The 13946-nt window shown below is 45.1% G+C and overlaps 1 protein-coding gene across 3 annotated transcripts in view; it reads right to left on the bottom strand.

Moving 5' to 3' along the window:
* Nucleotides 1-13946, bottom strand: part of nbas (NBAS subunit of NRZ tethering complex) — a 151585-nt gene that overhangs the window by 102914 nt on the left and 34725 nt on the right. For all 3 annotated transcript variants that reach the window (XM_056428488.1, XM_056428489.1, XM_056428490.1), the window contains 5 exons: nucleotides 12770-12923; nucleotides 8630-8815; nucleotides 4384-4557; nucleotides 3884-4017; nucleotides 1230-1292 (listed from right to left, as the gene is read on the bottom strand). In XM_056428488.1, coding sequence (XP_056284463.1) covers nucleotides 1230-1292; nucleotides 3884-4017; nucleotides 4384-4557; nucleotides 8630-8815; nucleotides 12770-12923 — 711 coding nt within the window. The remainder of the gene's footprint in view (nucleotides 1-1229; nucleotides 1293-3883; nucleotides 4018-4383; nucleotides 4558-8629; nucleotides 8816-12769; nucleotides 12924-13946) is intronic.

Raw genomic sequence — 13946 nt, 5'->3', positions numbered from 1 at the left:
CATGTGTTCGGCTAAGGGCATTTGAATGCTGGCAGTAACATATGACCAGGGGAGTGTGTGTGTGTGTGTGTGTGTGTGTGTGTGTGTGTGTGTGTGTGTGTGTGGGATTAGCATGACATTCCCCCCCATCTCAACAGGGTCGGGTGCTACAGATGTTCGCTCTCTGCTGCAACTCATTACCATAGTAAACAGGTGAATGTGTGTGTGTGTGTGTGTGTGTGTGTGTGTGTGAGCAAAGGATAGAGTGAGAAAACAAGCCTTGATATTAACATTTGTGTGCGTGTGTGTGTATTCGCTCGAGAGTGAATGCGTGTGTTTGGGAGTGTGTGTGTGTGTGTTCGATCGGGAGTGAATGTATGTGTGTGGGAGTGTCTGCATGTTCCCTGTGCACATATTAATGTGCCAGCGAGTGGTTGTGGCAACAGCTGAAAACAGCTTTTATTCTGGAGGCGCTCAACGAGCAGACACTTTGCATTTACTGCCTGATTCATCTGGGTAAGTGTGTGTGAGTGAGTGAGTGAGTGTGAGTATGTGTGTGGGTGTGTGTGTGTGTGTCACAATGCTTCAAGACAAAACAATTAACACACGAATACACTTTCCAGAATCCCCGGGGTGCATTTGTACATGACTGTGAGCCCACGTGTAAATATGTCCAGATATTTGTCAGCAAAGGCCAACACAGGTTTTCCTGTTGTTGCTGCTTCCTCTTAGTCTTCCTCCTCCTCCTCCTCCTCCATATTTGCATTCCCTTCAGGCTCCCACCCTCCTCCTGCCTTCATCCTTATCCTCCCTCCTTACTGCTCCTGACTTCTCTATGTTTAGAAGTTCATCCTGAGGGGAAGGGGTCGAGGGGGGAGAGGGAGAATAAAGTGAGAGAGGGAGAATAAAGGGAGGGAGAGAGAATAAAGGGAGGGAGAGAGAGAGATCGACGTGGAGATTTTAACCTGAAACAGAGAAAATGCCTGAGGCTGTTTGAATACCATGAGACATTTGATAGACTGTGTGTGTGTGTGTGTGTGTGTGTGTTGACTGCACCTCCATGTCTACCCTCCTTGCCCATGATCGGGGGGGGTTAATAAGCATGGCTACAAAGTGAACATATCCCAAGCAATGCAGCGCTAATCGACGAAGTAAACAAAGCTCTGATCCGCACGCCCGGCGGAACTGGGAGAAGACGAGCGAGGACGAGGGCACGGCGGCCGAAAGATGGCGCGAGCGTGCCGACGTACCTGAGATGCTTCTCAAGTTTGTCCACCTGGTCGTGGAGCGACGCGCTGGCGTCCGTGCCCGGCCTGTGGGACGACAAAACACACGGAGCACGGGTCATTGTGTGTGCAGGAAGAACACTTCTTTTGCTAAATAAAGTGTGTGTACCGTGTGCAAGCACCTGCCTGGGTATCTAAACTAGCATAATGTACTCTGCATGTGTGTGTGTGTGTGTGTTTACTGATTCCCCACTAAACATAAAACCCTTGCCTTGAGGCATTGGACTCTGGGTCAGGCTGACCTATCCCCCCACTAGAGTACTGACCCTGGTGAAACAACCTTCTGTGTGTGTGTGTGTGTGTGTGTGTGTGTGTGTGTGTGTACTGATTCCCCACTAAACATAAAACCCTTGCCTTGAGGCATTGGACTCTGGGTCAACCTTCTGTGTGTGTGTGTGTGTGTTTTGTGAGCACATCATCTCTCTGTTGTCACACAAGCAAATATCTTGACCTCTCAATCCGTGTTCTCTACTTCTCCTCCTCCACCTCCTTCTCTTTCATAATATTCCACTCCCCCCTCATTCCATTTCTCTTCCTCCCTCCCCATCTAATCCCCCTGCCCTTGTCCACAGTCGCCCCTCTCTCTCGGGGTGAATGCACATCACGTTCTTCTGAGCGGACCTAATTAAACTGTTTCACAAAAACAAAACAAGAAGAATCTGAAAATTGGGTTGAAACTACCAAGTCACGGTTTCTCTCCAAAGCAAAACGGTAATAGTCTCCGCTGGGGTGGCAATTTTTCGAGATTAGCAAGTCAGAGAAATCACTTCTGGGAGAAATGTGGGGCTGAAGGCATTACATATACAGTAGAGCCGCGCAGCACTGCTAATCCAAACACTGCAGCAAGGAAAGGAAACGCTCCGTCTGAAATGTGCTGATTTGGGGAGAAACATGTAGGACTAGTATATGTGTCGGGCAAAACCATATTTTGAGTAGTTCATACACTCAGTTGCTAATTTATATTATTATCAGGGTTCATACACATGTTGACCAATGGATGACCTTTCTATGACCTTAAACCAAATTTCCATGACCAAACATTTTGTGAAATCTCGGTGTATACATGAGTGTATACCTAAGTGACAAATGAGTGAGTCAGTAGTTTGATTAAAAGAATAAATATTTATATAAATGTTTTTTTTTAATTATCAAACAGCGTAAATGAATTTATGAATAAACCACATTTCCATGACTTTTCCAAAACTTTGGGGATTACATTTGTTTCAAGAACTTTTCCAGGCCTAGAAATAAAAAAATGTTTAATTCCATGACTTTTCCAGGTTTTCCATGACCGTACGAGCCCTGATTATGGCCGTGAGTTAAGAAATTCAAACACAGGATGTATCTGAAATGGCACGTGCCATATCTGAGTCTCTAAATGTGTTCAGCGGAACAAACTGCACTTCCTTTCTGGAATCGGATCACTGAGAACATTGCATCTGCTCTTACGCCTGCCCGCTCTTCCAAATGTGTCACGAGAAGCTTTTTATCCATTCGAACTCCTACAACGTGTTCACAGGGTCCATTTCTTAGGTAGAAAGAAAGAAACTTCGAAAGAAAAAGGTGAGACTGGTTGATTGTTTACACTGGGATATTGTTTCTGGAAGGACACGATGCTGCTGAAATTGCTAAATGCTCTATGCAAATTCTAAAATGTTCAATGCAAATTCTCTATATTTATATATATATAAACATGTTGGATTGGATTGCATTCGTATTAACATTAATGTGTACTTTTGTTGAAATAATGTCTGCATTAAAATATTCACCAGGTTGCGAGTGAACTACAATATCTCGTTGCATTGCAGTGACGCTCCGCTGCGAGTGTGCAGTGCAATCGCATTTAAATCACAGCGTCGACCAGCAGCACAGCCAACGTGAACTTTGCGAGCCCGTTGAAAAGGGCAAAGGATGCCATTATTGAGAAAGTGCGGTTGCTTTATTGCCGCCGAGAAAATACGAAGCGCTACTTCGTAACTATTCAATTTTGCAATTACGGCGCACACAGGAGGGCTAATCTATCGAGGAATGAGCCAATTTAATTCATTCAAGGTACTGAGACACTCTACAGGAGCATTTTATCAACAATGTTCTCTTGTTGTACACTTGCTTTCTACCCTTCAGTCTTTTACTACCTTCAAATGCACAGCATACCCACACACAGCCTCACAGGAGACCTAAAGGACGGGGCCCTCTTGCCATGTGAAATAGATGTGCTACAGGAGAGATGGTGGAGGGTTGAAGGGGGGGGGGCAGATACAGCAATAGTAGGAGGTAGGAAATACTGTATGGACTGTAGCTAGGCTAAGTGATCGCTCTTTGGGGTCATAATTGAGCACAAAAGAGAGAGAGAGAGAGAGAGAGAGAGTGTGAGAAGGTGGAAAAGGAAAAGGTGCAACGGGAGCGAGGCAGAAACAGAGGCGGTAGTTGGGTTTATTGATGGGTCCTAGGAGAGAGGCGGGAAGGTGGAAGGGAAGGAAGGAGGTGGGAGGGGTTGAACCGATGTATTGTTGTGTACGAGGCAATTGGGGACGGCTCCACCACCTTTATATCACACTTTACAATCAATAAATCTGATTGAGTATGAGTGTGAGTGTGTGTGTGTGTGTGTGTGTTACCCGTAGCCTCTCTGCGGCAGACACTCCAGGATGTCGTAACAGAGGCTGAGCTGCTCATCTCGCTCACAGCTATAGATGCACTCCAGGGCGACCGCCATCAGCTGGTCTGGGTCCCCGATGATCTTTTGCTGGCACTAGAGGAGAGAGGAGAGGAGAGGGGAGGGGAGAGGAGAGGAGAGGTCAGGTGTGTGTCTATTGAGGCATGACTGACCCTGAATTCTTTATGAACATCCACAATGGGGCACTCTATCAATTTTAGTATTGTCCTCCCTTTGAATGTGAGTGTGAGTGTGTGTGTGTTGCATGTTGTCTAATAGCCAGGCGACATGTCCTTGGCTGTGCCCTTAAGGGGTTATAAATATCCCATTTACAGCGCAGGGTAACGACCCTGGCCCTGACATGGCACAAACAGCCAGAGACGCTGTGTGTGTGTGTGTGTGTGTATATGTCATGGTTACCTAAGTGTGACCCACTCCCTGACAGGTGTGTTGTGTACTCACGTCCGGTTTGGAGTGCTGGAAGATGATGAGGGGCATGGTGAGGTCCTGCTGGGCCAGGCTGACCAGGTAGTCCCTGAGCAGGGACCTGGCGGCGCCCTCTTCCTGCCCCTCGCAGCGGTGCAGGAACGGCACCATCCACTGGAAGGCGTCTTTCACGTAGCGCTCGGTGCTGGACTGTTGAGAGAAAGACATTGATATGTATAACGGGTGCCTCACACGCACCAAGAGGTCACCTACAGCCTGAGATCTGCTGCCTCATGTTCCAAACGCTTACTCCAAAATACTGACAATTACTGATAACCGTTTTTAAAATGCTCTTTATTGAGACGCATTTGGAAAAAAATGTGAAAGTAAAAGTTTTCTGATCCAAGATCAGGGCTAACTTTTTTTTTTTATTACCGTCCTCTTTCATCATCATTGTGCAACATTCGTTTTTGGAAATTGTCCGGAGATATATGAAGTGAAAATCCTTTAAAAAAAAGTCACATAAAGCTTATGCTGTGTTTTTTGACTTTTGAAAAAGTAGTGCCCGCGCGAAACTCGACGGAAATAATGTGCGCATCTTACGGAAGCTCTGCGTACGAACTTCTACGGAGACGCGGGGAGAATTGGCGCCGCGGATGGCGAGGTGGGGAATGGAAGCCAGAAGGTAGAAATGAAATGTGACGAAATCATGAGACGTCTAATGACGCCTCTCACATATTTAGTTTCGCTTCACATCAGATGCTACTTTGCGCTAATAGGCGCTCTTTATCATGAACAGTCAAACTATTCAGTGTCAGTTGCACTAGTGAGCTATAACTATCCCATCAGCACCTTTCAATTGATATAAATATATAAATATATATATATATTAGGGCTGTCAGCGTTAACACGTTAATCTATGCGATTAATTTGGCCGCGTTAACGCACTAAAATATTTTAACGCAATTAGCGCAACTTTGTTTACTTCCGGTGTTCGTTGACGTTTTTACACTCCTCTGAGTGTCAAACGGCGGCAGTACGGTTTAACACTGTTTCCGTTTTTAAAACAATTATTTCTCCGCGAAAATAAGGCGCCGAAATCAGTTTAAACTCGTGGATGAATCAGTCGGGTTTCCTCCTGCTCCTCCTTCCTCCCGTCTCCTCCTCTGATCCACAGAGAAACAGAGGGGCGACGTGTCGGGTGACGCGGCGCGGAAAGAACTCGTCACACGAAACCTTCAACGTGATTGGTTAATCCGTTTGTCCGTCAATATTTTGCGAATAAAACAACCAATGAACACTCAGTAAATCACAAGGACCTCCCATCTCACAGGTGAGGCTCTATAGCAGCCTGTCAGTCAGAGAGCAGAGGACACGGCGCGAGGACAACTGAGCCTCATTGAATAGAGCTGACATTGTTCTGGAATGTTTGATGTATAACACGTGGGGATGTGTCATAGGCAAACTCCTTTAAAAGGTGAATTTAAATTTGTTTGTAAAATGTATAAAATGCCCCCAGCCTCCAGAGGGTTAACGTATTTGAATGTCAGTCAGTTTACCAAGGCCACTGGTTCTGCTGTGTTCAATGTTAAAGATGACAGGACCAATGGGGTCTCAATATACTTCTTTTTTTTTTACTAATCTGGATGTTTCACTTTAGAAACAATTTATCATCCACAATATTAAATACCTCGCTGGCACTTTATAGGTAGGAGCCTCTTTGAAAACACAGCTCTGTGTGAAGTTTTGTCTTTAAAAAGAAAAGAAAAAACTTTTAATCGCGATTAATGAATTTCAAAATGTGCGATTAATTAGTTAATTTTTTTTAATCGATTGACAGCCCTAATATATATATATATGATACCCGTCGTGGTGTAGGAAAAAAATAGTTAAAAAGTTCAATATTTTAAAACATTTTTTACAAATAAACTATGTTTTGGGGCAATGGGTGCAAAAGGTGATTGATGATATAGTTGATATATATATATATATAAACCAACTAAAAACTCAAATCAAATGATCATCATCTGTGAACATAAAGTAAAATGGTTTTAATGAATTGAAGAATAGAGAGTTAATAGTTATCAATAATATTATAATACTTCTCAAAGTACAATCTTAGTTTCCATACAGTTTTTGTGCAGTGGACACAACTTAATGATGATTAATAGCAGAGGTAGAGAAGGAGCGTTTCCCCACCTGCTGAATGTGTACATTAGCAAAGTCTGGAAATAAAGCTCGAGGCAGCTCCCATACAATCACGACCCATCCTCCTCATCAGTTCCAATTATGATGCCATTAAAAAAAATATGATAAATAAATACTGTACAGCTATCAAACTTCCTTTTTTTATAAAAATGATATCCGGGGTGGTGTATCTTCATATTGTCGTAATCATATTTGGAAGCAATCAATCTGATTGCTGTAAACAAATAAATATACTGGTGTAATGTCGTGTTCGGGCTGCGTAAATGTCGCAATGAGGAGGAAACGAGTCGTTTTCCTGGCGGTAGTTCAGCGTAAAGAACCGTTGATGAGCAGTTCATTTCCATTCATCAACAGTCTAAAGGTGCTTTGACCGTTAGCGGTTGCACGTGGGCGTGTAGAGGGCGGGATGCGAGGCCGAGCCAGCTGCGCACATTAACTGCTTGATTTGGGATTTAATAAAAAGGAAATTACTCACCGGCAGGTTTACTCGATGCACTAAACGAGACCCCGGGTCTTGTGTTTGTTAAATCAAATAATAATCATTTATTTGAAATAGTCAGTGGATTTTATGTAAAATTATATTATTATGAGTTGCGATGCTACACATATCCAAAAAAACACCACAGTACCACCGAGTGGAACATTGGATTTTAAGAGAAAAGTGTTGCATTACGGGTTGTAAATACCCCCGATGCTGCTCTAGTCTAACTCGTTTCTACGTGTCCCGCCGTCATGCGTCAGCTGACATTCGTAAGCCTTTTGGGGGACAGTGGGGGACCTGGGTTCTGTTCAGGAGGGTCAGTGGGGGACCCGGGCTCTGTTCATGAGGGTCAGTGGGGGACCCAGACTCTGTTCATGAGGGTCAGTGGGGGGCCCGGGACTCTGTTCATGAGGGTCAGTGGGGGGCCCCGGGCTCTGTTCATGAGGGTCAGTGGGGGGCCCGGGCTCTGTTCATGAGGGTCAGTGGGGGACCCGGGGCTCTGATAATGAGCCTCAATAAAAATGTGTGAAATATAATAATAATAATTATTATTATGTCTAAAATCGTGCGATTAAATGAACTTAAACCTGAAATTGAACTATATCCGCTCCAGTTGCACTGCGATTTGAGCACATCCACGTCGAGAGGGACTCCTCAGGAAAATCATTGGCTTTTTTTGAGGGGGGGGGGGGGCATATTGACAATATTCAGATGTTAAATGCAATTTTCACTTCAATGCACCGTTGCTCTATTAAAGAAATCAGACGCAGGCTACGAAGGACATTTAAACCAGTCAGATTTGGTAAAAACTCAAAGTCACCCACACACACACACACACACACACACACCCTCAGCGCCCAAAGGGAGTACCAGTCAAACAGCATGTGTTCGCGCAGCCAACAGCATTAGCGCTGGCTGCCTGTATAGAGGATCCGGCTGGCAGTGGTCCTCTCAGGCGAACGCCGGCACTTATTAGCTACAATTTAGAGGACAGCTCACATCGTGTCCTCCAAGGGGACTTTTAACTGTAGTACTTCCTCCACACTAGATGGCATCGCTCTCTCGCTGCTGTTGGATACAGAGTTTATATCGTCCTCCAAACTAAGGGAATTCGGAAGTTAAAATAACTGATTTACCGTGAGATGGTATTTAAATATATTTTCAAACGATGTACGTGTTCCATCCGGTGTGTTGCCGACTCGAGGTTCAATGCGCGTACATCATGTTCTTTGAAGCAACAGTAAAGGATTAGGCCTACGTCATTATAGGGCGTTGAAACGGAATGTAATTGCGAATGACAGATTCCTCTCGTTTGATTCAAATGTTTATGCTGACGATGAACAACGGAGAGAGACAAAGCGGAAATGCACATTTAACGTGGAGAAATATCGTCGTCAGCAGAGACTGCAAAAAAAGTTTGAATCTCAACAACGGGTTTGGTCAAAACTAAATAAAACAATACTTTTTTAACGAAAAAAGTCAACTAGATGTGAAGCAGGCGAACGGCTAATAACAATGACAGTGACACATCTCCGTGGCCATCCGGTGTTTCACGGTTCAGGGAGAATGTGAAATGTTAAATGGGCCACTTACATTTTTCATGAGCAGGTGGAGCTTGTCGATGTCTCTTAGCTGCTGCAAATCTTTAAGTGTCAGACTCAATTCGCATGACGTCTCATACACGAGCGTTTCCATGGTGACCAAGTCGTCGCACAAGAGCTCGACCCCCGGGATCTCCCGCTCCTTCGCCAGGCGCACCAGCGACAGGGCGCAGTCCACCTGATTGAGACGAAGAAATGTCAATAAAAGGGAGGAGGAAGAGGAGGAGGAGAAAAAGCAAAAAAGCTCCGTCTAAACAGTTAATGTGACGCATCGACATCATTAGCCCAATTCTTATTTTCTCACAAGGTGGCTTCATCTTGTTAATTATTATTGTTATCTATTAGGAGATAACACCGTGCTATCGTGTAATTACTCTTTAGTGTGTTACGCCGAGTGATTGTATGTGACGAGCCAGACTAAGAGACTACGCCGTGGTTCAATAAACTATAAAGATAGATGAAGCAATTAATTGGATACATTGACATTGTGACGTGATTGTGGTACGAGTTGAAAAGCCCTAGAAAGTTCACAAAGACCAAGAATGTACACACAAAAAAGGCAAGTAAATCCCGTTGTTGAGACATGCTGAGAATGCATCGCCATGGACGTAGCGGTGTAGAGATGTTTCACTTCATTTGTGAAAACTTTGACTTTAAACTAATTCATCCTGTGTGCACATCAGGAATCGGTCTCACATTTAGAAATGACATTTCGCACAAAAAAGGGGGAAAAGGGTAAACTTTAAGAAGGTACAGTGTGTTATATTAAGGGCAATATATATGCGGAAATATTATATTTGAATAATTTCCTTAGCGTACACGGTAGAAGTTTCATCTCACTATTGGATGCCTCCAAATGCTACACGCTAGACCTTCAAGGTCAGATCCTTAAAGTCAGCAGGATTCACCCTCTGACCTCGAATGTCTGTGCATACAACTTCTGGCAATTCATCCAATATTTGTTTTAACTTTTTTCAGTCTGGACCAAAGTGGTGGACTGACCGCTTGACGATCTCCAGCTCGACAACAAGTCAATATGAAATTGTGTTTTTAATGTGGCGATTATTTACTTTGAAAGTCAACAGGTGAGCAGCCACTGTCTGAATGTACCGGGTCTGTACGAGTCAAATACTCCTGAGTGACCCTTCCTTCACTCTGGTGAATGGAACATTTGGTCAACTTGCCCTAAAAAGGCCATCTTCAGAGCTGCAGGGTGATGACATAACCCCGTTCAAATGTAACGCAAACTCAAAAACTGTATTTCTCATCTCCAGGCGCTTGTATCTTGTGCTATCCGCCCAGCTCACCCAGTGAAAGTAATGTGTGCAGCGGGCGAATGAAGACACTGTTTAGAGCAAGTTGCCGTGTCATTGAAAAACTGTTGCCGAGGTCACTGAACTGGGACGTGAACAAAAAAACAACAACATCCCAACTAATCCGAAACTAGATAACACCAGTCGGTCATGACTAATATCCAATCATTAGTCTTTGGACAATAAAACGGGGAAGATTTGGGCTTCCTGCTACTCCGGGTCGATAAGATTCCATCCAGAAGAGCAACCATCAATATGCGACCACCTACACGCCGGCCAGCCAATCGATGCTCGGCCACCTGTGGATGCGAGCCAATCGATAGCAGATGCCGCCGGGCCCCGTCGCGATGATTGCTTTCTCGCCACCTTTTCCAGAGGAGGGGAAGCCCTTTAGCACAGCGGGCGGCGTCTCTGTGCACGAGCCTCGCCACCTTCGGCTGATCGCAACGCACATTTCTCGCCCAATGAAATAACTGCGGCGTCCTTCATTTGTATCAGGGAAGGAGGGAGAGAGAGAGAGAGAGCAAACCCAAATCATCTCGAGTCAGATCCTGAGCAATTAAGATACAACAAGAGAGAGAAGTCTATTGATCCAACTGTGAGTAAATATTCTCCTGGTTCCCTTCTCCCCTCCCTCCCTCCCTCCTCCTCCTCCTCCTCTCCTCCTCTTCTCATCCTCTGAGAATCCCGGGCTAACCACAGACAATTCAGATGTTAAAATATCACACGTTTTAATTACAACCTCCTCTGCAGGCCCGCCCCTCATCATTATCCTCCGGCTCACTCTCTCAGAGATTTCACAGGTCTCTTCAGTTTAATTCCCCTCCCCACAAACTCCTTTTTGTCCTTCTTTGTCTCTCCCGCCTGTCCTACATCGGCACTTTCTTTCAAACAGAATTCTCTCCTGCTCGTCCACCTCTTGCCAGAGCTTTGGGACCGTCACCACGATGACTGGCCTCCATTTGAACTCCGAGTCCGGCCCTCTTTCTTCTCCGTACGCCCGTCTCCTCTCTCTCTCCGTCTGCTACCACATCCGGCGTGTCACATTTAGTTACCTACAGGGTTTCGAAACGACACTTGTCTTTTTAATATCATTTATTCATACCCTTTCTAGGTAATTTTCATTCCCACAGACAGCTTTTTCCATGAGATTGCTTTCCACTTTCACCATCCTGTCCTCCCCCGTTTTTGTTTTTGTAATCCACTCGAACAGAACACGGGATGTCGCATCGCCCAGCGTTTATCTCCCTTTTTTTCCCGGTTGTGCCTCAACTCTGCTTTTTAAAACCCATCTCTCTCTCTCCATCATCTTGTCAATCTTCCCATTCAGCGCCTCGCTTCCTGCCGCTCTGTAACTGTTTTAAAACACTCCCGCTTCCTCTGATGTCGCTGCTTCTAATCAAACCTCATTTTCCTCCATTAAAACGCTCTTCCAAGCATAAACGGGGCCAGATGAGGGATGGACGGGGGGTCGCAAACAAGAGAGAACAAATTAGATGAAAAAGTAAGAGGGGGGGGAAAAACACTCATCAAATGGCGGTGCGGCAGTTTCCGATGTCTTCTCTGTTGCATGTATGCGAGTGTGAAGGCGTGAGAGTGTGTTACGCTCCCAAGAGGCTCCTGGAGTAATGTGTGTGAGGGGAAAAAGGAGATGAGGTCAAATTAAAAGGGAACAAGCGAGGAAAGGAAAGAGAGCTAGTGTGATTCTGAGATATAAACCAAGACACAATCAGTCTTTCTTTCTCTGCGAGTGGATGATGAAAGGAACGAGTCCCCCGTTGTCTTAAAAAAAAAAAAAAGAGCAATGGACTCCCAGATTCCCTTCTCCTCCTCCCTCCTTACACCGGTGAAAAGGATGAAATGGAGAAATGAGGGGGAAAGATATGACTGCAGCCCAGTCAGTCCTTTTCGCGGAAAAACAAAGAGAGCGCCGTGACAACGTTGATCCATCACCGTGAAGGAGCTGGAGAGGGGACGGAGCTGCCGTGTGGATGGTGTGGGTGGAGCGACGGGGCAGCTCCGGCGGTTACATCTCATTACTCCACTAAACAAATCCCATCAAGTCCCATTTTTTGTTCAGTTGCAGCAACAGAACGCGGATGACAGAAGCTTTGGGAACTCGTCATTAGAGTCCCATATGGCGGATATGATAACGACCTTCACAGACAGGATCTAAGTGACCTTGAGCGATGGGGGTTGATAGCATCTCTTCTGCGGCCTGAATCCGAGCCCGTCACATATTTCTGCCCCCCAAATCGTGTGAGAGAGCGACGTGCAACAGCAATTCAGGGTTCACACACATGTGGACCAATGGATTTCCACGACTTTCCCAGGACCTTTCCATGACCAAATTTCCATAACCAAACATTATTCGAAATCTCAGTGTATACATAAGTATACCTTAAATTACACAAATGAATGGGGCAACTTGATTAAAAGAATACATATGCGTATAAATGTTTAACATTTTAATCAAACTGTGTAAATGAATATATGAATGCAACACATTTTCATGACTTTTCCAAAACTTTTGAGACTTCATTTTTTTTCAAGAATTTGAAATAACCATTTTTGAATTCCATGACTTTTCCAGGTTTTCCATGACTGTAGGAACCCTGGCAATTACCCAGATGTCTATTCATTCCTTTATGCTGCATGTTCACATCGACCCCGTAAAGGACCCTCAGCAGGGTGTGAAAATGGTATCTGTAGAGCGTCTGAGAGGCAATCAGCAGTCTGAAATACAGTCTGTGCTTGTTTGTTTGTTTGTTTGTTTTGATCTGCGACTGGGAACCCGCTGCGACCCCGAGTGCTGCTACCTGTCTGGAGCCGGAGTCGATGTCCTTGGCTCGGCTTTGGTACCAGTCGGTCAAGAGCTCGATGGCGGGAGCGGCGGTGCGGAACCTCAGCAGCTCCGGAGCCCCTTCGTACAGGAAGCTGTCGTCATCGAACACGTTCTGGTCCAGCATCGCTCTGTGGAAGACGTGACGGGGGAGGAGGAAGGGTGGGATTAGATGAAAGGGCATTTTTTAGGAGAGCAGAGTCAGTCGATAACGGGGAGAGAAGGGAAAAGTGAAGAGAAAATCTAGATTCTATTCTATATTTTCCTCATAATCAACTAAATCTATTAAAAAGAGCAAAAAACAACAATGAATATTGTTTCATGTAGCCAAAGTGTGATCATGATAAACGCTCCGTGCAGTAGTAGAGAGACAGATCTATGAAAAACACAAAACTGCTGCCCTGCCCGACATTAGCTTTTTCATTACCACAAACACCGTACTGTATTTAGAGTTGATCCCACAATTACGGTCCCCGCTGCTGTAAACACATTTTCATTTTAGGAATCAACGTAACATAGTAATAATCCAGCGGTAAAGCCGACGGGCTCGGGCTGAAGGGCCAACGGGATAGGGAGAGCACAGAGCGTTGGGAGGCACAGGGAACTCGGCGAGGATTTTGGTCTTCTCGTTGGAATTGAGAGAATAAATTACAAATAATCTCAACCCTGGGAGGATAACGGGTATAAAAACATGAATAGAAGACAGAAAAAGAGCAAAACTGAGGATATAATAGGGCAAAAAAGAAAGAACGCGTGGGCGCCGTTAACACAGTCACACGATCACAGTGTCAAACTTTCACCACAATAGAAAACGGATACGACTCGACACAAAAGAGCAATAAAAAGAAATTCAAAAAAAGAGCTCTCTAAATTAAATTGTAAACGAAGCCGGCCTCCCCAAATGCAGCGAGCAAATTGGCAGCGCAACACGATTTGGTATTAGTTTGTTACGGTTCTGTTTCACATTCAGATAATAGGAAGTCATGTTTAGTTTCGCATCATGATGCCGGCGCGACCATCTGGCCCGTGTGGAACAGGAATGTTTATTAATTCTACGCTCAGAGAGGCTTTTCCCGTCGCTGGGCACGGAGGGATTTCACAACCACGTGAGTCGATAGCGAGCGGCGGCGTAATCCGAGCGCCGAGCGGACAAC

Source organism: Pseudoliparis swirei, chromosome 12 (assembly GCF_029220125.1).
Source record: "Pseudoliparis swirei isolate HS2019 ecotype Mariana Trench chromosome 12, NWPU_hadal_v1, whole genome shotgun sequence".
Classification (NCBI taxonomy): domain Eukaryota; kingdom Metazoa; phylum Chordata; class Actinopteri; order Perciformes; family Liparidae; genus Pseudoliparis; species Pseudoliparis swirei.
Note: the sequence above shows the minus strand (reverse complement) of the source record. Positions and strands in the feature narration are given on the sequence as shown.